The sequence below is a fragment of the Dendropsophus ebraccatus genome, chromosome 5, assembly GCF_027789765.1.
Source record: "Dendropsophus ebraccatus isolate aDenEbr1 chromosome 5, aDenEbr1.pat, whole genome shotgun sequence".
Lineage (NCBI taxonomy): Eukaryota > Metazoa > Chordata > Amphibia > Anura > Hylidae > Dendropsophus > Dendropsophus ebraccatus.
Window position 1 is genome coordinate 20,776,811 of NC_091458.1, and position 24,325 is coordinate 20,801,135.

The 24,325-nt window shown below is 44.3% G+C and overlaps 1 protein-coding gene across 2 annotated transcripts in view; it reads right to left on the reverse strand.

Moving 5' to 3' along the window:
- HEPHL1 (hephaestin like 1) overlaps positions 1-24,325 on the reverse strand; it is a 74,397-nt gene that overhangs the window by 18,910 nt on the left and 31,162 nt on the right. For both annotated transcript variants that reach the window (XM_069969646.1, XM_069969645.1), the window contains exons 6-13: positions 12,056-12,221; positions 10,900-11,039; positions 9,968-10,099; positions 7,741-7,955; positions 6,905-7,055; positions 3,448-3,660; positions 1,892-2,105; positions 164-303 (exon numbers count right to left, since the gene is read on the reverse strand). In XM_069969646.1, the coding sequence (XP_069825747.1) occupies positions 164-303; positions 1,892-2,105; positions 3,448-3,660; positions 6,905-7,055; positions 7,741-7,955; positions 9,968-10,099; positions 10,900-11,039; positions 12,056-12,221 (1,371 nt within the window). The remainder of the gene's footprint in view (positions 1-163; positions 304-1,891; positions 2,106-3,447; positions 3,661-6,904; positions 7,056-7,740; positions 7,956-9,967; positions 10,100-10,899; positions 11,040-12,055; positions 12,222-24,325) is intronic.

Consider the following 24,325-nt stretch of genomic DNA (forward strand, 5'->3'; position numbering starts at 1 on the left):
TTTCCTTGTCACCATTACAAGTGCTATTATTGATGTGCTTTCACTGACAAGTGGCCTAGTGGCCAATGTTATAACTTTGGATAAATGATAAATGGTTTTAGTGGGCCAATCCCTTTAAGGACTTTTCAATAAACATGACCTTTAAGAAACTATTTAGCTTTACCCAGAATTTCTAGATGTTTCTCCTCTGCAGATCTTTTCTTTTGTTCTGTGAAGTGTCCGTCTGTATATTCCCTGTAAACCACTTTTTTGTACTTAGATCCAATGCGGTTTTCATCAGAACTAACAAATATATGACCCGGGCTAAAAACAAACACATGACATAAATTTATGTGAAACTGTACAATATAGCGTCAATGACATACCAAATAACATATAACATAATTTCGAGGGAAATTGTCACTAGGTTTATTACATCTTCAATGAGGCCAGCATAAACCAGTGACAGAAATGCTGAACAGATCGGTGTATTACTTACATCATTCTGTTCAGCCGTTCTCCTAATATGCAGGAGAATAGGATTCTTGCCACACCCCTCCATCCCACTTGCCGCCCCCAAGCTGCTGAGTGACTGAGTTGACTGGCTATACACAGCATGGATAGATAACTGCCAATCCGCAGCTGGTGGTCAGAGTTTTCTGCTTCTGAATATCCAGGACTACTGGGCTCATGCATATAATTGAGAGGACTACTTATTGTCCATGTTAGGGCCAGTTTACACTGAGTAAATTCGGAGCGGAATCCTGCCTACCTCAGTGTCAAACAGAGACTCTATCGGAGGGCTCGTGTGTCTCCCATAGAGTCTCTGGAGGAAGACAAGCGGAAAACAAACAACAAAAAGAATGGAGGAAGACAACCAACAGCAAGATGGTTGGTGGGAAGACTATGGCCAAAAACAAGACAGATGGTGAGAAAAGGACAACCAGCAACAAGCTGGATGGTGAGTAGCGGATGACCAGCAACAAGATGGACGGTGACAAGAAGACAAACAACAACATGGAAAGAGAGAAAGACAACCAGCAAGATGGATGGTGGCAAGTGGAAAACCAACAAAAAGAATGAAAAAGGAAACCAACAACAAGATGGGTGGTGGGAAGACGATGGCCAAAAATAAGATGGATGGTGAGAAAAGGACAACCAACAACAAGCTGGATGGTGACATGAGGCCAACCCATAACAAGACAGATGAAGAGAGAATGGTGACCAACAAAATGGTTAGTGATAGTGAGAAAAGGATAATTAAAAAATGGATAAATAAAGAAAAGAGGATAAAGAACTAGGATAAAGAACAGCAAGATACATTGGGAGAGGACAATGACCAACATCAAGATGAATGGTATAAAGTGGAGGTCAGGGGCGTAACTACCAATGTAGCAGCCATAGCAGCGGCTATGGGGCCCACCACATTAGGGGGCCCTGTTGCCTGCTCCTGCAATACACTGGGCCCCCTGAGCTGTCATTATTTGCAGTATTAGGTGGCCAAGCGGGCCTCCCAGGTTCTGCAAATGTCCCTTTAACGGCAAGCACTCCTGACAAGCCCTTGCAGTTATAACTAGACTTGATGGCAAAGATGTCAGTCGGGAAGGGGGGCCCCAATCAAAAGTTTGCTTTGGGGCCCAGCCATTTTTTAGTTACGCCCCTGGTGGAGGTCCAACTACAAAAGAGATGGAAAGATGGATGGAAAGAATGACTAACAACAATCTGGATGGCAAAAAGACAATGGATAAAAGAAGACAAGTGACGCCACATGGACGGTGAGAAAAGTATGACCAACAACAGCATGAATGGAGAGATGACAACGAACAAGCTTAAGGTCCCAAAAGAAGACCAAACATTGATAAAACGTTGTCCCCCATTATCAGGAGTTGAAGATGTTGTATACATAACATACCTCTGTTCATGCTCTGTGACGTTGTGTTTTCCAAGTTCCCAGGATCTATCGGGAGAGTAATCCCACTCCACTTCCTCCGCAGCAATAAAGTAAGTTCTTATAGTGCCGTAGAGTTGGTGATCAACAGTGGAGTGCTCACATGCCTGGACTGTGTATGTGTGCCTCATTCCAACGATATTGTGGTTCATGGTGTTACAGCCAACTTCAAATATTCCTGAGGAACATTGGCAGGGCTCTTTAAGATTCGGCTCAAAAATTATTTACATTAATAGAGTATCAATGTAAAGTTAGATAGAAACTCTAAAAAAAAACAGTGGATGACCAAGATCTCCTAATGGCTATGTTCATGCAAAACCTAAAATATCAGGCATGACTTTCGTCTTTTAGCCTCTGTTGGGTGAATGGTGTCCATTGACTGCCCTGACTTGGATGAATCCATTTAACAGACTAGTCCCTGAATGGTCCCATAGTTTCATAGTTATCATGGTTGAAAAAAGACACATGTCAATCAAGGAGGGGTTGGTAAAGGGAAGGGGGACGGATGATGGGTAGGTTCTATACATATGCATTTATGTTACTTTGATCCAAGAACTTGTCTCTCCTGTAGTGAAGCCCTCTACTGTTTTTGCTGTGACCAGATCCTGGGGTAGACTGTTCCACAGATCACTTTTCTCATGGTGGAGACGTCTTGTCGCCTCTGGAGATTGAACCTTTTTTTCTCCAGTGCTCCCTTGTCTTTTGAGGGTGTTTTGAGGGGCCATTTATATATTTAAAGGAGAAGTCTGGCCATTTTTAAAATCCAGCAGCAGGGGGAAATTGATAAGGAATACAAACTTTCCTCTCCCTGTGCCCACTGTAAGCGGTGGGACTGGCCTCGGGATTTCACGCGATGCACACATCTCGACTGATGGACTGGCCACTCAGCCAGTCAGTGATTGGGGTGGGATGACGCTCCAGTCACTGATTGGCTGAGCGGCCAGTCCATCAGCCAGTACAGGCCTTTTTTCCCCATCATTACAATGCGGGGGAAATTAATTCCAGCAGGGGTCCTGAGGACAGTCCCGCCACCCACCGCAGTCACGGGGAGGAGGGCAGGGGTACGTTCGTACGCCTTATAAAATTTCCCCCTGTCGGCCGCCAGATTTTAAAAAACGGACAGACTTCTCCTTTAAATAAATTAATCTCTCCTTATATGACTAAACAAATGTAATTCTTTTAATCTGTCCTCATAACTAAATTATACTGAAACAGACACATGGGCACAAATAATACCTTTTTATTGCTTAAAATTAAAAACGTAACAACCCTAAGATATAAACCTGCGCTCAACAACAGCCCTATACAGAAATAACGCCACCATGGCCAGATGTATGGGGAAAATAGACAAATAGTATATATTTAAACAAAAATAATGAGCACCCTGACTCAGATAGAATGGCACACAACAAACAATACACTCAGCCAATCACAAGGAATGGTCCTGTCACTATATAAAGCAATAATAACCCTTCCCATCCCGTCCCCATGGTTATCCCTGTCCTGAGGACGTCACTGACCTGCTTGATCCGGCTGCATGTACGCAGTGACTGTTGTGTGCGGGAAGAGGCTGACGGTGTCTCTTGTCGTTCCTCCCAGGTTCAGAGTATTTCCTTGAAAGTAAATGCCATGTATGTCAATCTCTGTGCCCAGGCCTAGGAGATGCCAGGATACTCGGTCTCCCAGACACATTTCAAGACCTGGTAGGTCCCCAAATACATAGCCATTGATAGCTGTGGAGGAAAAGGACATACAGGGTCAGAGGTCAGTGAACAGGCACTACAAACTTCTCTCATGTCCTGGTGGGTAATATGTCAGCTTCCAAAAATTAGTAAGAGGACACGAGATAGACTGGCAACCTGAATAGCCACTTTATTAGAGCCCCTATGTAGTAGTAGGTTAGACCTCCATTGGCTTTTAGAACAGCAGCTTTTTATCATTGTCCCTGTATAATAATGTCCCAGGCAGCTCCGCCCGACACTGGGAAGCCCCACCTTCTGGTGACATCGGGAAACCCCACCCCCATACATTTAACCATAAGCCCTCCTAATCAGTGCTTATAGTTAAATATTCCACTGTCAGAAGTATTCTGCCTCTGGCCACAAGAGGGTGCTCTCACTTCCCGTCTCTCGATGCATGAGTGACGAGACTCATGTAGAGCAAGGAAAATGACTCACCAGAGAACTGGAGGAGCACTGCAGGCAGGTGAGTATAGGTTGGTTTGTTTTTAATTACACATGAGGGGGGTGCCTATATGGTTGGGGACTGGGGGTGGGTTATCAAACTGGAGGAGATGCCTAACATGATGGTAGGGGGGGGGGGTTTACAGGGGCATGTCTACAGTGGATTGGGAGCTAAGTGCCAGGGGAGTTACCTTCAGGGTACAACTACTGGGACAGAGGGGATGACTACCGGGGAGATAACCTTAAGGTGTGGCCTACATGGGGAAAACTACATAATAAGGGGATACCTGCAGGGGGGTCAGGGGCGTAACTAGAAATGGCTGGGCCCCCTAACAAACTTTTGATTGCCCCCAACTCCCCCCACCCCAGACTGAGCACTAAGCCATCAAGTGTAGTCATATCTTCAGAACTGCAAGCGCTCGTCAGGAGCGCTTGCATTTAAAGGGACACTTGCAGAGCCCAGGAGGCCACCAGGTGCTGCAAATGATGATCACAGCTCAGGGGCCACAGTGTATTGCAGGAGCAGTCCATCAGGCCCTCTGACCCACAGAAGCCACTATGGCTGCTACCGTGGTAGTTACGCCCCTGAGGGGGATGACTATCTACCAGGGAGGCTACCTACAGAGGGAGAGAGGGGCCTACTATATTGGAAACAAAGGGGGGCCTTAGTACTATATTGGGGCACAAAGGGGTGCTGTCTTCTATATGGTGACACAGAGGGAGCTTATCCACTACATGAAGGTACAGATGGGGGGCTTATTACTATGTGAGGGCACAGAGGGGACTAAGTACTATTTGAGGGCCCAGATTGGGACCACAAAATAGGCACTGCTACAGTGTGGACCAATATAGCAGGGGAACTTTATATAGAAGTGAAGATGGTGCTGATACTGGGGTGTGTAATATGCTGGGGGCCTGATACTGGGGTGTGTAATATGCTGGGAGCCTGATACTGGGGTGTGTATTATGCTGGGGGCCTGATACTGGGGTGTGTAGTATGCTGGGGGCCTGATACTGAGGTGTGTAATATGCTGGAGGCCTGATACTGGGGTGTGTAATATACTGGAGACCTGATACTGGGGTGTGTAATATACCGGGACCTGATACTGTGGTGTGTAATATGCTGGGGGCCTGATACTGGGGTGTGTAATATGCTGGGGGCCTGAAACTGGGGTGTGTAAAATACTGAAGACCTGATACTGGGGTGTGTAATATACCGGGACCTGATACTGTGGTGTGTAATATGCTGGGGGCCTGATACTGGGGTGTGAAATATACCAGGACCTGATACTGGGGTGTGTAATATGCTGGGGACCTGATACTGGGGTGTGTAATATGCTGGGGACCTGATACTGGGGTGTGTAATATGCTGGGGACCTGATACTGGGGTGTGTAATATGCTAGGGACCTGATACTGGGGTGTGTAATATGCCGGGGACCTGATACTGGGGTGTGTAATATGTTGGGGACCTGATACTGGGGTGTGTAATATGCTGGGGGCCTGATACTGGGGTGTGTAATATGTTGGGGGCCTAAAACTGGGGTGTGTAATATACTGGAGACCTGATACTGGGGTGTGTAATATGCTGGGGGCCTGATACTGGGGTGTGAAATATACCGGGACCTTATACTGGGGTGTGTAATATGCTGGGGGTCTGATACTGGGGTGTGTAATATGCTGGGGCCTGATACTGGGGTGTGTAATATGCTGGGGACCTGATACTGGGGTGTGTAATATGCACCCTCTTTGTTGTATTCGGGTGCAGTCTCCTGACTTCGCTCCTCCACATTCTCCATCAGAACAATTTAGGACATCTTCCTCTGATTCTTTTCCGCTGCAAGTTGTTTACATCCATGGGATCCCCTCTGCTTCATGTTTTTCTAGCATTCTCTGTGCATTCTCCACACCCTTACATGAGAAAACTCCACAAGGTTGGCTGTAAAAAACAGGCCCTGGCTCAGATCACTGCATTTTCTCGTCTTCTCTGGATTCACACTAAAATTGAACCCATGAAATTATGCTGAACTCTGGGGTCACTGGTCTACTGTCCATACAGGAAAACTCCAATCATGAAAAGGCCAGTGTCAGTAATAAAGCAAAATTTGTAGTAAGTTGCAATAGTGAATATTTACAGCAGGTGGCGACAGAGTCCACGTTTGGAAACTATATAGTAAAACCTAAAGCTTGCAGCTAACAATACATATTTTATCCTACACTTTACTTTAACCCTGTGTTATCAAAGAAATAGCACATAATGTCCTGTACACCAAACAGGGACTGCACTCTGTTCTGTAATACTGGGTAGAAATCTTAAAGGGGTTATCCAAGATTAGAGATTTAGAGTTGATTTCTTCCAGAAACAGCGCCAATTTTGTCCTCAGTTTGGGCGTGGTATTGCAGCCCTTTTTTTTTTATAAAGTAAATAGAGCCAAGTTGTAATACCATACACCCCTGAGGACAAGGGTGGCACTGTTTTTGGAAAAAATTCTCTCTCTTTTTCTTTTCCTGCATAACCCTTTAGGTCACATCTTGGCCAGTAAATAGCTTTCAATATCTGTGGAAAATTGGGCACATACATGTGCCTATGCTTGCACACTCACTACATATCCATGCACACAGATGTACATGGGTACTTAGGTACTCGGTTACATATGTCCATCCAATAAAGGTTTTCACCCATAGTAACATAACACCAGGTATAAGGTCTGCGCCATTGCTATATACTGCGTGATGTGGGTCTTATAAAGTTATACAGGTTCCCTATAGTCCGTGAACGTCTCCTGTATACATTACCAAACATTTTATTCGATTCCTGAAAATCCACATCTTCTACATCGACGGTAGATAAATCCAGAGAAGCAGCTTCAATATTTTCCTCCAAATACCAGCTTAAGTTTTCATCAAAGACGGTAAATAGCAAGTAAAACTCGTTTTCTATCTGTACCTGAAAAGATCACAAAAATCAGGTTATATGGAAAAGATGGATGACAAACGAATTACAGTTCCCGCACTGCTGTATGCCCTGCAGGAAGTGGTGTATACCTTCCAGTGTGACACAGCGCTCTCTGCTGCCACCTCTGTCCATGTCAGGAACTGTCCAGAGCAGGAGAGGTTTTCTATGGGGATTTGCTGCTGCTCTGGACAATTCCTGACATGGACAGCGGTGGCAGTAGAGAGCACTGTGTCAGACTGGAAAGAATACACCACTTCCAGCAGGACATACAGCAGCTGATAAGTACTGGAAGATTTGAGCATTTTTAATAGAAGTAATTTACAAATCTGTCAAAAAATTGAATGGGCCATCCAACAATGATAAACTAAGAATTTAGGTTCCAACTGATGGGACCTCCACTAATCAGCTGCAATCTATGGGGAAACTCAACTGTTCATTTTCAGCGCCACCACTGGGGAAATGTGGTATTACACTGCCTTGACTGAAATCAACAATCCATGCAAAGACGACAAGACCTCCAGAACAAGATATGATGTCTGTAGCTGTTCTTGCTAATATGTAAAAAGTACAATGATCCCGCACCTCACTCCACACCTTATGTGTTTAGGGTGACTCCTTATTTCAGGCCTCCTAATAGATATCCTCCTACTTACATGTACATAACTATACATTGTACCTGTGTATTGTCAGACTCTAGAGAACCTTTTTTGCAGACCAGCAGTGGCCCCACGAGTCCAGAATTTGTGTCCTTCACATGGTCAGCTGCGGAGTAGTATAGGTAGGTCAAGCACTGGGGGTCGCTGTCTGTAGGTCCATCCTGCTCTAAGGCAATCCAGGTGTAGGTGAATGTCTCTCCAGGTGCTACATGGGCTCCAGGCTTCATGGCTCCTCCTACCCCAAAACACAAATATATATTAATCATAACTTCAGATTTCCCCTTTATTTGAAGGGATTGTCACCATGAAAATACTATGTAATCTATCCCTGTTATAGAGCAGGAGGAGCTGAGCACATTTATATAGATCTTTGTATATGTGCAACTTATAACTGAATGAAATTCCTGCTCTTTCTATTCTTAGGAGTCAAGTGGGCAGTGTCAACCGAAGATAAGACCGCCCACTGGACTCCTAAGCACAGAGAGGCTGGAAAGGGCAGCCTTGACTGTAACTGGTAGAATAGATGGAGGGGGGAGGCGAGACGGGGGGAGATGAAGAATTCTGTTGTGTCCATTTTGAGTTTTAGAAAGAGGGAAGAGAAAAGAAGAAGGAAGATATAGCTGACAGACACCTGGGATCCTAGAGAGCTGACAGACACCAGGGATCCTGGAGAGCTGACAGACACCTGGGATCCTAGAGAGCTGACAGACACCAGGGATCCTGGAGAGCTGACAGACACCTGGGATCCTAGAGAGCTGACAGACACCAGGGATCCTGGAGAGCTGACAGACACCTGGGATCCTAGAGAGCTGACAGACACCTGGGATCCTAGAGAGCTGACAGACACCAGGGATCCTGGAGAGCTGACAGACACCTGGGATCCTAGAGAGCTGACAGACACCTGGGATCCTGGAGAGCTGACAGACACCAGGGATCCTGGAGAGCTGACAGACACCTGGGATCCTAGAGAGCTGACAGACACCCGGGATCCTGGAGAGCTGACAGACACCTGGGATCCTGGAGAGCTGACAGACACCTGGGATCCTGGAGAGCTGACAGATACTGGGATCCTGGAGAGCTGACAGACACCTGGGATCCTGGATAGCTGACAGATAATGGGATCCTGGATAGCCGACAGACACCAGGGATCCTGGAGAGCTGACAGACACCTGGGATCCTGGAGAGCTGACAGACACCTGGGATCCTAGAGAGCTGACAGACACCTGGGATCCTAGAGAGCTGACTGACACCAGGGATCCTGGAGAGCTGACAGACACCTGGGATCCTGGAGAGCTGACAGACACCTGGGATCCTAGAGAGCTGACAGACACCTGGGATCCTAGAGAGCTGACAGACACCAGGGATCCTGGAGAGCTGACAGACACCTGGGATCCTAGAGAGCTGACAGACACCTGGGATCCTAGAGAGCTGACAGACACCTGGGATCCTGGAGAGCTGACAGACACCTGGGATCCTGGAGAGCTGACAGATACTGGGATCCTGGAGAGCTGACAGACACCTGGGATCCTGGAGAGCTGACAGACACCTGGGATCCTAGAGAGCTGACAGACACCTGGGATCCTAGAGAGCTGACAGACACCAGGGATCCTGGAGAGCTGACAGACACCTGGGATCCTGGAGAGCTGACAGACACCTGGGATCCTGGAGAGCTGACAGATACTGGGATCCTGGAGAGCTGACAGACACCTGGGATCCTGGATAGCTGACAGATAATGGGATCCTGGATAGCCGACAGACACCAGGGATCCTGGAGAGCTGACAGACACCTGGGATCCTGGAGAGCTGACAGACACCTGGGATCCTGGATAGCTGACAGACATCTGGGATCCTGGAGAGCTGACAGACACCTGGGATCCTGGGACACATTGACCTGCCGGGGAGCGGAGATCATGGAACGATGCAGGACTGCACCGGCCGCTGAGTCTTTTGAGTATGTGCATCGTAAGGGTGGGAGGCTCATGTGGCTGGAGGTTCAATGCCGCCTCCAGCCACAAGTAAGACTGGCAAGGCAGTGAGCCCTCCCACAGTGTGCCGTGAGCACTGCAGTAACAACCATAAACGCAGACCACACTTCATCATGGGCGCCCGGGTCCCCTGCTGCACAGGCCCTGTAGCAGTCGCGTAGTCTGCCTCCATGGTAGCTCTACCACTGATACCAGGATATATAGATATTTTCCCCTTATACAACATTACTCATTGAAAAGAGAAAACTTTAAGGTGACATACCGTCCTCATAGGGTGCTCCCTCTGAGTCTTTGCCAAAGGACAGCCCATGAGGCATCATACTGTAGTTCCTGTCAGCTTTATTAGAAAACACAACCTGAATGGTTTCACCCACTTCAGCTTTGATGACTGGACCTAGAAAGAAAAAAAAAATAATAATTATCAACTAGTTGGTAATCCTATTGTTTATTTATTATATCAAGTGGTTCAATGCCCACATCTTTCAAAAGGTGGCGCCACAGATCTGCTTTGCTTATCCTTCTAGTGTAAACTTTACTGAACATGAATTGTCTCAACTTAGTTTTTAATTTTATAAAATTTCGGCTAACAAACAAATCAAACAAGTGGCGCTTCAACTGCTATAAATACAGGCAGAAATTTTTTGACAAAAAATGTGGACCAATTTATAAAAAAAATCATCTAGTGTAAACATTAACTTAAAGGGGAATGCTGGTGATTTTTTTTAACTTATGTTAGGAAGTTATATAGATTTGTAATTCACCTCTATTTAAAAATCTCAAGTCTTCCCATAGTTATCAGCTGCTGTATGTCATGCAGGAAGTGGTGTATTCTTGCCAGTCTGACACAGTGCTCTCTGTTGCCACCTCTGTCCATGTCAGGAACTGTCCAGAGCAGCAGCAAATCCCCATAGAAAACCTCTCCTGCTCTGGACAGTTCCTGACATGGACAGAGGTGGCAGCAGAGAGCACCGTGCCAGACTGGAAAGAATACACCACTTCTTGCAGGACATCCATCAGCTGATAAGTACTGGAAGGCTGGAGATTTTAAAATAGAAGCAAATTACAAATCTATATAACTTTGTGTCACCAGTTGATTTGAAAGAAAAAAAATGCTAGAGTACCTCTTTAAAAAATAATCAAGTGTAAACATTAATTTAAAGGATCTAGATGTAAAAGTACTCCTGTTCCTCCTACCTAGAATTCCAAGATGTTTCTCGGCCTTAGATGGAGTCTTCTTATTACTAAATGATTCATCTGTATATTCTGTGTAATGCACCTTCCAATAAGAACCTCCGATCCTCTCGCTGCTCTTTATAAAAAATGGAGCAGACATACTGTAAAACAAAAAATCCATCATTACCAATGTTGTGTATAGTCGTAGAGATGAACATTTAACAAAGCGATTTGCGATTTATTTGGATAAAACAAAAGAATAATTTATCCTCTTGAAAGATGAAAACAATACACAAGAAAAATAAGGAATTGTGTCACATTTTTTTATTCTACCAGCAGGTGGCGCTGTGGAAAATGTGAGGTTTTTTTGTACATAAACACGATAGATAGATAGATAGATAGATAGATAGATAGATAGATAGGAGATACATAGATAGGAGATAGATAGATAGATAGATAGATAGATAGATAGATAGATAGGAGATAGATAGATAGATAGATAGATAGATAGATAGGAGATAGATAGATAGATAGATAGATAGATAGATAGATAGAAGATAGATAGATAGATAGATAGATAGATAGATAGATAGATAGATAGATAGGAGATAGATAGATAGATAGATAGATAGATAGATAGGAGATAGATAGATAGATAGGAGATAGATAGATAGATAGATAGATAGATAGATAGATAGATAGATAATAGATAGATAGATAGATAGATAGATAGATAGGAGATAGATAGATAGATAGATAGATAGATAGATAGATAGATAGATAGAAGATAGGTAGATAGATAGATAGATAGATAGGAGATAGATAGAAGATAGGAGATAGATAGAAGATAGATAGGAGATAGATAGATAGATAGATAGGAGATAGATAGATAGATAGATAGATAGATAGGAGATAGATAGATAGATAGATAGATAGGAGATAGATAGATAGATAGATAGATAGATAGATAGATAGATAGATAGATAGGAGATAGATAGATAGATGTGTTTAATGTGAACAGCACACCAAGTGGTCAGGTTAGGTATTACAAAAAAATATATATTATTTTAAAAAACTATAATTTTATCACCATAATGATAAAATCTAAATTATAAAAAAAAGTTGGATCTGTAATTTGGATCTGTAGACATGTAGTAGACAGAACAGATAGCCTTACCTTTCTGGATCATCTAAAGCTTTATGTGTGAACCTGTCGTAATTATTTGGGGCGTAATTCCACAAGACTTTCTCGGCAGCAATAAAGTATTTTCTCACAGAACCAGATGTCAAAGCTGCAGGATGGCGTCCACAGGTTCGAACATTGTACAACCCCATCATTCCAGCTGTGGAAATATAGAATACAAGTCATCAGCGATAAATTTTAGACTTTTATAGATACAAAACCAATGGTGGACGCATCTGTTCAAGCTAAAGCATATTACTGACCAACTATGTACGAATGCTATAATCCCCCCAGTAGAAAGAGTTTGGTCCCTATTACTGGACATGGGGGGGGGGGGGGCGTTTAGGGCCCCAATATCCCTCTGTAGCAGGCCAAATGGACATTAGTTTAGCGCAGGCATCGGCTATAGTTAAGATATTATGTGAATTTTTTAGGCTGCCCAGTCTTATCACCATTCACACACTAGGATGTACCATAGAAGTTATAAACATTGGGGGAGATTTATCAAACATGGTGTAGAGTGAAACTGGCTCAGTTGCCCCTAGCAACCAATCAGATTCCACCTCACAGACTCTTCGGAAAATGAAAGGTGGAATCTGACTGGTTGCTAGGGGCAACTGAGCCAGTTTCACTGTACACCATGTTTGAAAAATCTCCCCCACAGTATTTCATGGTATTCTAAGTGTAATATCACTCACACTTCCCTTCCTTTAGTTTTAGGAATGTACTTGCACAATCTCACAAGGAATTTGCATTATTTCTTAAAGGAAATGTACATTTTTTGACAATCCCTTAAAGGGGATGTCATCTATTTTATTACTGGTTAGTCAGATAATAAAAGATGTTCTTTTATTCTATTTCCCTTTCTTTATTCTTTATACTGTTATGGGGTTGTCTATATTGCCAGAGCCTCTATTTTGTTAACAGCATTTAAAGTTTTGCTTTACAGCAGCTACCTGGACATAGAAAACAACAGTCTGGATCTGATTCATTGACTTCTATAAGAGAGTTTTCTTGGTATGCTCTGTGCCTTTGAAGAGATCATTGTGCAGGGAGAGGAAGAAGAGAAGCTGAGACCATCCACTATTGTGAGTGGCCTGATCCTATCTATGACGATAGTGAGAAGCGATCTCTACAGCACATGAATGTTCATCTCTTCTGTAGCGCCTCCACAGGGGAAAGGAAGAATTACACACTTCTTACTTAAATCACTGGGTAACATATGGCTATTCCAGGGTCTAAAATGACCCTGAATGTTGTCTACTGATTCAGAATTACCTAACCCAGGATAGATAGATAGATAGATAGATAGATAGATAGATAGATAGGAGATAGATAGATAAAGTAACGATGATCAGCGGCACACCAGTAACGTGAAAAACCGAAGTGATTTATTGTTCAAACTACAGAACATTCAATACATGCAGCATAGCAAAGCACGACGTTTCGGCGGGGTAATCGCCATTTTCAAGTGCAAATTAGTGAACTCAATCACAGGTTGAAATATCCCCACACAATTACAAATACAAGCGTGATAGGTTCAAAGATCTGTCGATCAAAGTAAGGGGCCAATTGGTCCATAGTGGTAATCACAAGGATCCAGGTGAATGTATCAGTGACAAAGTGAAATTCATTCATAAAAAGTCCATAGTGCAGATCAATAGTATATACAAATGTAGTAATCACTTGAAAACTCGAGTATACGTGTATACATTATGAGTGAGTCACTAAAGCCAGGTTCTTGGAGAGAGAGACGCCAGTAGGGAACTATGAAAATACATACAAATAATAAAAATTTAAATTGTAAAGGTAGCAATTGGAGAATAGCTAGCTGCTATTCACATTGTGAAACCAAATATACGTATTTAGTTTGAGGCAGTATCGATGCAGACGATAGATCTGAATTCCTCAGCCGGACCACTCACAGGTGAGAGGCTCCACCGATCCTCTTCCAATGAAGGACGAGTAGTCAGCGGGTGGAGCCCAACAGTCGCATGGAAACTGTTGGGCTCCGTTCTCCACCCGCTGACTACTCTCACCTGTGAGTGGTCCGGCTGAGGAATTCAGATCTATCGTCTGCATCGATACTGCCTCAAACTAAATACGTATATTTGGTTTCACAATGTGAATAGCAGCTAGCTATTCCCCAGTCGCTACCTTTACAATTTAAATGTTTATTATTTGTATGTATTTTCATAGTTCCCTACTGGCGTCTCTCTCTCCAAGAACCTGGTTTTAGTGACTCACTCATAATGTATACACGTATACTCGAGTTTTCAAGTGATTACTACATTTGTATATACTATTGATCTGCACTATGGACTTTTTATGAATGAATTTCACTTTGTCACTGATACATTCACCTGGATTACCACTATGGACCAATTGGCCCCTTACTTTGATCGACTGATCTTTGCACCTATCACGCTTGTATTTGTAATTGTGTGGGGATATTTCAACCTGCGATTGAGTTCACAAATTTGCACTTGAAAATGGCGATTACCCCGCCGAAACGTCGTGCTTTGCTGTGCTGCATGTATTGAATGCTCTGAAGTTTGAACAATAAATCCCTTCGGTTTTTCACGTTACTGGTGTGCCGCTGATCATCGTTACTTTATTGATTGAAGTTCGTGGTCGGAACCATATCGGCTGGCACCCGCCGCGTTGGGACTTGTAGTGCCACTCGCTTCCACATTATAGATAGATAGATAGATAGATAGATAGATAGATAATAGGAAATTGCGTAAACTCGATCACTGACTGTTATCAATATGATCAATATGCTAGAGGTTAACTAAGCATTATGATACTATATATTATGGGTGGAGTTCACCTTTAAGCCACCATCAAGTTCATCCAGGCTATTGTTATTTTCCATACATTCCATCAGCATTAGGGGTCAGGGGTCACACGGCAGTGATGAATCTCTGCTGACATCCACCAGGGCAGATAGAGGAGAGCTAGACACCTGTCACTTTCTGCTGACTAACCCGTTCCCTTGGCCTGACACTGGTTTATGGCTCTGAGCTGTGACCATTGTTCCTCTTGGGCTCCACTCAATAAATGTGCACTTTATACTGAGCCTGTAACCACTGTACTATCCATAAAACATACCGTCATACTGTCCCTGTGCTGTATCATGAAACATGACAAGGGCCACGTTATCACTTCTGCAAACGTCTAGCAGGACTTTATATCTTATTACTAAGTTTATTATTTCCCTTACAGATGACTGTGCAAGTACTTAATGTCATACTGCAATACTGCTGATCTCGCATGTTGGGCCAAACTAATGGGATTGAACACGGACATGAATGCTACTGAGAATGCAGTGATACAAACTGACACATTTAAAGGAACACTCCAAAAAACACTGTGTTATATCTAGTGCAGATCCTAGGGGGCGGAGCATAACACAGATCTTCTCTTTTTGGTGTCTTTAACTCCTTGTGTTATACGCCCCACTCCCTAACCCTTCTACTACATGATAAAAGACCAGGTGGGGGTCTCAGGTACAAATTCTGCATTGTGACCCAGATCTTTAAGTTAAGCCTTTGAAGGCGAAGTCCAGGGGGGTGTTTGATAACGGGAAGGCACTTTCCTGCTCATGGACTGGCCACTCAGCCAGTCAATGACTGGAACAAGACGATGCTCCAGTCACTGATTGGTGGAGCGGCCAGTCCATCAGCCAGGACAGGCTTTTCCCACCAGTCATGACATCATCACAACTTGGGGGAAAATGACTTCCGGCGGGGCTCCCGAGGCCGCCGCTCACCATGGGCATAGACGAGGTAAGTGCCTACTCTTTCAAAATACCCCCTGCCCCTGACGGCTTTTCAAAACCCCTGGACTTCTCCTTTAACTGGGAAATAATATGGAAGGTGATAAATATGTGTAAAAAATTATAGAAATAGTAATTTATTACTTAAAGCTCTTGGACCCTGGTGTAAAGACTTCACCTCCAGCCGGTGCTATATATAATAGGAGGCGAGATGAGTGTCTCGCCTCAGGCCAGAGTCCCATGTCGCCATAATTGATTCTATCCCTCATCTTTCTTGTTCTGTACTGTTGGCTCCACAGACCCCAATCACCTAAAAATGACAACTGGACACCAATGTGGAATACAAGACAGTCAGGATTCAGTAATTTTTTTGTAACTATATGACTATTATAAAGTGGTATACAGTACACTATGCTAGTACTGTTTATGCTGCAGACTTTCTGGACTAAGATTTGTCTTGTGATTTTCAATAGTGAAGGAAGGGGGTGGGGAAAGGCACCACAACTTCTGGTAGGTACTGTGAACTCACTGGGGGAGATTTTTCATACATGGCAACCAATCAGATTCCACCTTTCATTTTCCAAAGAGTCTGTGAGGAATAAAAGGTGGAATCTGATTGGTTGCTAGGGGCAACGGAGCCAGTTTCACTTTACACCATGTTTGATAAATCTCCCCCACTGTGTTTATTACACACAAAGGCCACAACCACACAACTTCTTTCTTTGGCAATTTGACGGCCATTTTGCTGGACGGCTGTCATTTTGAGGCCAAATATTTATTTGAAACTAACGGCCAAAAAACGACCAAAAAAAAAGACGTTGTATGATCGTGGCCATATTGTGACATCACTATGTTCATTACACATAACGTCTATGTTCACACGTAGTATTTCCATCAGTCTTTTTTCAACCAAAACCAGGAGCGGGTTGAAAACACACAATCTGTGCAAATCTTTTTATTATAATTATGCCCTGTCAGTGCCACTGCTGACTTTGGTCGAAAAAAGACTGACGTAAATACCATGTGTGAACATAGCCATACTGTAATATATATGTATATGTATGGAGTGAGGCCCCCTTCCAGGCTTTGCTATGGGCCCTCAGCGTTTCACTAAATTATTATTACTATAGCCAGCCTTATGTGGTAGTAGGAACCCGTTGGCCCCCTAGGAGTCCAGGATAAAACCACAGCCTCCGCACCTTCTACAGCTGCTATATTACTATCACTACTATTGTGGAATGATAGAAATGTAAAACGAATATGATCCATGACCATAAACCTTCTCATAGATACCTTTATGACACTTGGAGGCTTGCCCGTACCGCCTCGTACCCAGCCTGAACTCAGACCTGAGGCCCCTTCCATCTCTGGATACACATTATAGTGAGCAGGCCTTGCTGTATACGTTTATGGTGTTCGCAGATATCAGTATTATTAATAGAGTGTAATACCCGCCCCTACGCTTCACATAAGAGAACTATACATTGGGCAATAACCTGCAGGTCAATCCATCACTACCGCTATCAGCCTGGGGAGGAGGATTTATTCTTTTATGACTACAGATAATAGTATACAATATCAGGCCAACACTCCACGTTCTCCTATTTATCTCTGACATTAGTCTCTGACTGAAGAAAAGAGAAAGTGTAAAGATAGAGTAGAGGACTGGGGGCTGTCGAGGCTAGAGAACCCATCTACAAGTATAATGGAATTAAGGACACAAAGAACATATCTTGGGGTGGAGGACCCAACATATTTATTCACTGATTGAATTGATGGTCCTGTAATTCTTCATTTCCCCTCTAGGAGCGCTGCAGGGAAAATGAGCACTTATTTCCTAATTCCCCCACTAATTACAGCTGAACGTCACCCTACAAGCCATTGGTGGCCATATCAAACGTGCAACCTGTACAGCTATAGAAAAGAGTGGGGTAGTCACGAATTCCTTAACCCTGTAACGACCAGGCCAATTTTTGTTTTTGCACTTTTGTTTTTTCCTCCTCGTGTTTGAAAAGGCCATAGCACTTTAATTTTTTCACTTACAGACCCATATGAGCTCTTATTTCTCTCAACACCAATTGTACTTTTCAATGTCATGGTTCATTTTGTCATAAAATATGCTATGAAACCGAAAATAAATTATTTGCATTGGGAAATTGAAAAAGAGAAAACTCTTCGGGGGGACCGCGTTGGTCTTTACACCATTCGCACTGTATTAAAACTGACATGTTATCTATGTTCCTCAAGTCAGCACTATACTGTACAGTACATTACACAGAACAGCACTATACTGTACAGTACATTATATACAAGAAACATTCAACAAAACCAGCAATTATAGTACAGTAGTCACTAACTCCTCACTCATCCTTTACTGTATGGAGTACACTTCCCCCATCCCAGCACTGTAACGGATGGGAAATGGTGGTGCACTGACTCTACTACTACTATACTGTATATGCACTCCTGAAGTCTTATACAGTACAGGATGGGAGATGGTGGTGCACTGACTGTACTACTACTGTACTGTATATGCACTCCAGCAATCTTATACAGTACAGGATGGGAGATGGTGGTGCACTGACTGTACTACTACTGTACTGTATATGCACTCCAGCAGTCTTATACAGTACGGGGTGGGAGATGGTGGTGCACTGACTGTACTACTACTGTACTGTATATGCACTCCAGCAATCTTATACAGTACTGTACAGGATGGGAGATGGTGGTGCACTGACTGTACTGTATATGCACTCCAGCAATCTTTTACAGCACAGCATGGGAGATGGAGGTGCGCTGACTGTACTGTATATGCACTCCAGCAATCTTATACAGTACCGGATGGAAGATGGTGGTGCACTGACTGTACTACCAATGTACTGTATATGCACTCCAGCAGTCTTATACAGTACAGGATGGGAGATGGTGGTGCACTGACTGTACTACTACTGTACTGTATATGCACTCCAGCAGTCTTTTACAGTACAGGATGGGAGATGGTGGTGCACTGACTGTACTACTACTGTACTGTATATGCACTCCAGCAGTCTTATACAGTACAGGATGGGAGATGGTGGTGCACTGACTGTACTACTACTGTACTGTATATGCACTCCAGCAATCTTATACAGTACAGGATGGAAGATGGTGGTGCACTGACTGTACTACCACTGTACTGTATATGCACTCCAGCAGTCTTATACAGTACAGGATGGGGGATGGTGGTGCACTGACTGTACTACCACTGTACTGTATATGCACTCCAGCAATCTTATACAGTACAGGATGGGAGATGGTGGTGCACTGACTGTACTACTACTGTACTGTATATGCACTCCAGCAGTCTTATACAGTACAGGATGGGAGATGATGGTGCACTGACTGTACTACTACTGTACTGTATATGCACTCCAGCAGTCTTTTACAGTACAGGATGGGAGATGGTGGTGCACTGACTGTACTACTACTGTACTGTATATGCACTCCAGCAGTCTTATACAGTACAGGATGGGAGATGGTGGTGCACTGACTGTACTACTACTGTACTGAATATGCACTCCAGCAGTCTTATACAGTACTGTACTGTATGTGAAGCCTCACCAGTGCTAAACTCACCAGGTACAACCCACCATCCACGTTCGCAAAAACGTTCAGATACCAAGTACTTCAAGACTGGGGGCCCGAAAAGTGTTTGAGAACCAAAGCAAAGTTTTCTTGAAAATACAGTTTGAGTTCCGAGCAGTTTGAGAACCGAGGTACCACAATATATAAAAACAACAGCCGCATTTCATAACAATGGCCGTTGTGCAAGTAATGGCTTTTGTTTTTACATAGTGGGAACATAGCCTAAGGGTAGTTTCATTCTGATGCTGTTTTGGGGTAAATTTCATTAATTTTCTAAGCCTAAACCAGAAGTGGAATATAAAATGATTGGTTCAAAAGCTGGATCAAAAACTGCAGCAGTATTGTATGACACCAGGCTGAAAGAATCTCTTAAGCAGTTGTAGGAAACTGTATAGAAGAAGCATAATGAAAAACACAAGAGAACATGCGCTGTACTTCTCCATAAATGAAGCATGCCCATCAGATATGTCTGCTATTCAACCCCACCGTGTCATTCCGACTTTATGAGATTCCACTCAAAACAATGTAACATCTGGATATAGAGGGAAACTACCCACAGGGGAGCCCGGCCATATGGAGGGGTCAGGATTGGGATCTCGTATCTGCTCTTGCAAAAGCAAAAAATGGCTGTGAATATATTAAAAAGGTTTTCCAATTAAATCTCGGAAACTGGAGAGAAAGGAACGGCTGCACATCCCATCTATGGCTGACACTAATGCCGCCAGGCCTATATTAAAAATCAACACCAGGGTGTCTGTATATGATTTGATCAAGCCATATTGCCCCGTGTACCAACGTGCAGGTCCTCTGGTTCACACTGGTCCCTACGCTACCTCCACATCGTGTCGGTCAGTGACCGCATCCCCCACAAAGCGTGCACGTACAGGGAAGGGGGGCCATGGAACGGCCCTGCAACCCTCATGTCACAGGACCAGACCCATAAAGCCCCACCAGGTTTTCCAATTAAATACTGCCTATGGATAGGGGTACAAGTAGGAAATTGCAGTGCGTCCAACCTCCGTGCCCCCTGGCGGTCTTCAAAGGACCTAAAGGGAGCGATTTGGAAATCCTTGAGGGGCACGAGGGTCGGACCCTCTGCGATCTCTTACTTGTCTCCTATCCTGTGCATAAGAAACCGGTAAGTTTTAATTGGAAAACCCCTTTAAGCGTTGTTCTTATTTAAAGGAGAAGTCCGTCCCGACCCATTTTTTTAGCAAGTGCTGGGGAGGATAAAAGAAATAACATGCTCTTACCTCTCCTGCTCTGTTGGTCGCATACCAACCCTCTGGTCCCTGGGTCCCATGCCAATTTCTTGTTTGAGTGGGGACCCGGGTCATGAGGTGTTAAGTCCACTCAACCAGTCTGAGGCTGTAGTGGGGACCCGCCTTGGCCGCTGACTGGCTGAGTGGACCTCACACGCAGGGCCGGCCTTAGGGGTGTGCGACCAGAGCCACTGCACAGGGTGCCTCACTCCAGTAAACAAAGGAGGGCCCTGGGGCCAGCTGCTGTGCTGACCCTGTTAACTAGAAGCATGAGGAAAAGCTAGATCCATGAAGGCAAAGCTGGTCTGCCTCCATGGATCTAGCTTTGATAGCAGGGCAGTATAAGCAGTTGGGCTGTCAGGGCGCTGCTACCTTTCACCGTTCATCAATATTCATTAAAAGATGGGGTCCTTTGCAGGGCAGCTCTTTGCCTGAACTAAAATCCGGGGGCCTGTCCCTCCCCTGCAGTCTCTGTGCACAGGTCGTTATTACCTCACAGGCTGGGAACAGGGTTAGCTGTCTTCCTGTTAGCTGGTGCCCCCTCCACACAGAACAGGCAGGAAGATTCAGAGAGCATCAGTAGGGCCCCCTCCTCTCTCCTGACCCCCCTTCCCCTGCAGTGACCCCTTCCGTATACAGCTCTGCAGTCGGTGAGGAGGGGGAGGGGCTGCACGGTCCAGGCTGGAAGAAGAGGAGACATGAAGATCCCCTGGAGTTCCCTGTCCTGGATAAAAAGTCAGCCTGTGAGTGTGCATATCTGTGCAATGTCTGTGTGTTGGTGCATGTGTGTCATCATGTGTCTATGAGTGTTAGTACTATAGATGTGTGTATATTTATATGTAATCTGCATATGTTATATCTGTGTAATTTTTGTGTGTTTGCATACTTGTGCATCTATGTAATATGTGTGTGCACCCATCTATTGTGTATTTATGTAATGTGTCTAGTATGTTAGTATGATTGGCTGTATATACTGTATGTAAAGTGTGTTGTGTGTGCATATGTGTATGTCTCTAATATGCCTTTGTGTGGGTGTATACAATGGTGGAATATTTGTGCAGTTTCAGTGTCAGCCCAGGCTTTGGGGGGTTCGTCGGACACCTTGTTCTAGCTCACTTTGGGACTTCAGAGCTACATGCCCCAGATCCAAGCCTCCCCATGCACATACGTACTCACTTGGCCCAGCGCAGTCCTCTTTTTTATGGGGGACACTGCATGGGTGGGTGAGATTCACTATATGGGGATGCTGCACAAGGGGGGGCTATATATGAGGATGCTGCATATAAGGGGGGCTATTTATGGGGATGCTGCACATAAGGGGGCTATATTACAGAGAGTTTACAGAGTAGTCTATACTGTATAGGAGAACTGGAACAAGGAGCCTAAACTATTTCTCTGGCAGATTCTGGAGAGAGACTTTATAGCGAGGAGAAAAATTCAAGATGGCCTGGGCTGGATGGAGAGGAAAAAGAAAAAAGAAGACGTCAGAGTCACTGGATGCAACTGCACTCTGTTATAGGGTCTGTAGAGGTAGTGATAGTGGTCATGGTGTGGCGGCATTATGTAGTGGTATCATTGGTAATGTTCAGCTGTAGTATGGAGGCAATATGTATTCACTGTGTAGTGGTAATAGTTTTGGCAACAATATTATAACTATGTATACGTATGGTGAGAGTTCCGGCCGGCACTAACTACAAGGTACACCCAATGTGGGAAACCCGGGACTGGAGTATATAGCACACAAACTGTATCCAAACCGTGGAGCGGCGGTGCAGAGACAAAAAAGGCAGGATAAATGAACAAGGATCAAGAAACAGAGTCTCGCACTCACCGGACTGAAGATGCAAGTGGTTTATTTCCGATACATCAGAGTAGGCTAGGCGGGGAGAGGGGAGATGGTGAAGCAGGTGTGTTCAGCAAGAGCAACAAAATGTTTCACGCCTACAGAGGCGCTTCGTCGGGCTAGGAACGCCCTGTGAGTGCTGGGGAGGTGCTTAAATAGCAATGCAGGTAACAATAAAGTTGTTGAAAGACAATCGATAAAGTTGTTACAAAGGACAAGAATAAAAAAACCATCAATAAAGTTGTTACAAAAGACAAGAATAAAAAAACCTACAACAAAAGCAAATAGACATTGCGGTCAGTTATAACAAAGTATTTAGATCGTTCCTCTCGTTCAGGCCACTTGGCCCGGTAGCATCTAAGCGTAGAATCCATCGGGTTTCTCGCTTAAGGAGAAGTTTTAGTCTATCCTCTCCATTGCTGGGGGGATCTATACGTTCTAGACCTATGAACCGTAATGACTTAGTGTCACTGTTATGAGCAGTACGTATATGATCGATCAACCTGGGGACACCCTTACCCGTGCGGACAGAATACTGATGTTCTTTAAAACGTGTCCACATCGGACGTTTAGTTTTACCGACATAGTATCTGCCGCACGGGCAAAGGATGGCATAGACGACGTGGGTCGTTCTGCAGGTTATAAAGTCACGGACAAAACACTCTCTGCCTCCAAGGTTGACATAGGCTTTGTTCAACAGTTGGGGGCAGTAATGACAAGTGCCACATCGCTTGTTGCCTTCCGGCAGGTTGCGATCTAGCCAGTTCCTATTCGGAGTGGCGCGATTCTCGGTCAGGGAATCGGCTATAGTGATGTTCTTTCTGAAAGTGATAAGTGGCTTCCGGTCAACTACCTCTCTAAGGTCACTATCATGCTGTAACAAAAACCAATGTCTTTTAATAATGTTGGTCACCATATCGTTTTGGTTGCTGTTCTGTAGCGCAAAAGTGAATCTTTTATTGCTAGGGTCGAAGACCTTCTTGGATTGTCTGTGGGATTTATCAGACAAGAGGGAGGTTCTGGGGAGAGTATTAGCCCTAGCGTATGCCTCTTCTAGGAGGTGAGCTGGATAGCCTCTATTGAGCAAACGGGCCTTGAGGTTGGTAGCTTGCAGCTGAAAACCTTCTTCAGTACTGTTGATGCGTTTCAAACGTAGCATCTGACTGAAGGGTATTGACCTTTTAGTCTGCAAAGGATGGGAGCTGTTAAAATGTAACAAAGAATTTACGGCAGTTTTTTTACGGAAAACAGTGGTAGTAAGACCCTGGGGCGAGGCTTCAACTAAAACGTCAAGGAACTCAAGTGTATGGCCTCCAAAACAAAATGTAAAAAACATATTACGTGAGTTATGATCATTCAGAAAAGAAACAAAACCCTGAAATTCCTCTTTGGTGCCATTCCAAACAACAAAAATATCGTCCACATAACGGTGGAAAGAAACGATACCCGTGATGTAAGGATTGCATGGAGCAAAAACTAAATCCATTTCCAGTTGTGCCAGAAAGAGATTGGCATACGTGCAGGAGACCGGCGTGCCCATAGCGGTGCCGGTCTCCTGACGGTACCAATCTCCTCTGTAGGTAAAACAGTTGTTCCTCAACACAAATAACAAAGCGTCCCGTACAAAATTACGAAAGTTTAAAGGCTTGTCAAGGCGACCGAGGATGCAATCGACAGCCTCCACACCCGCATCATGAGGGATGCGGGTGTAGAGGCTCTCTACATCCACGGAGGCCAAGGCGAACTCGGGTTGC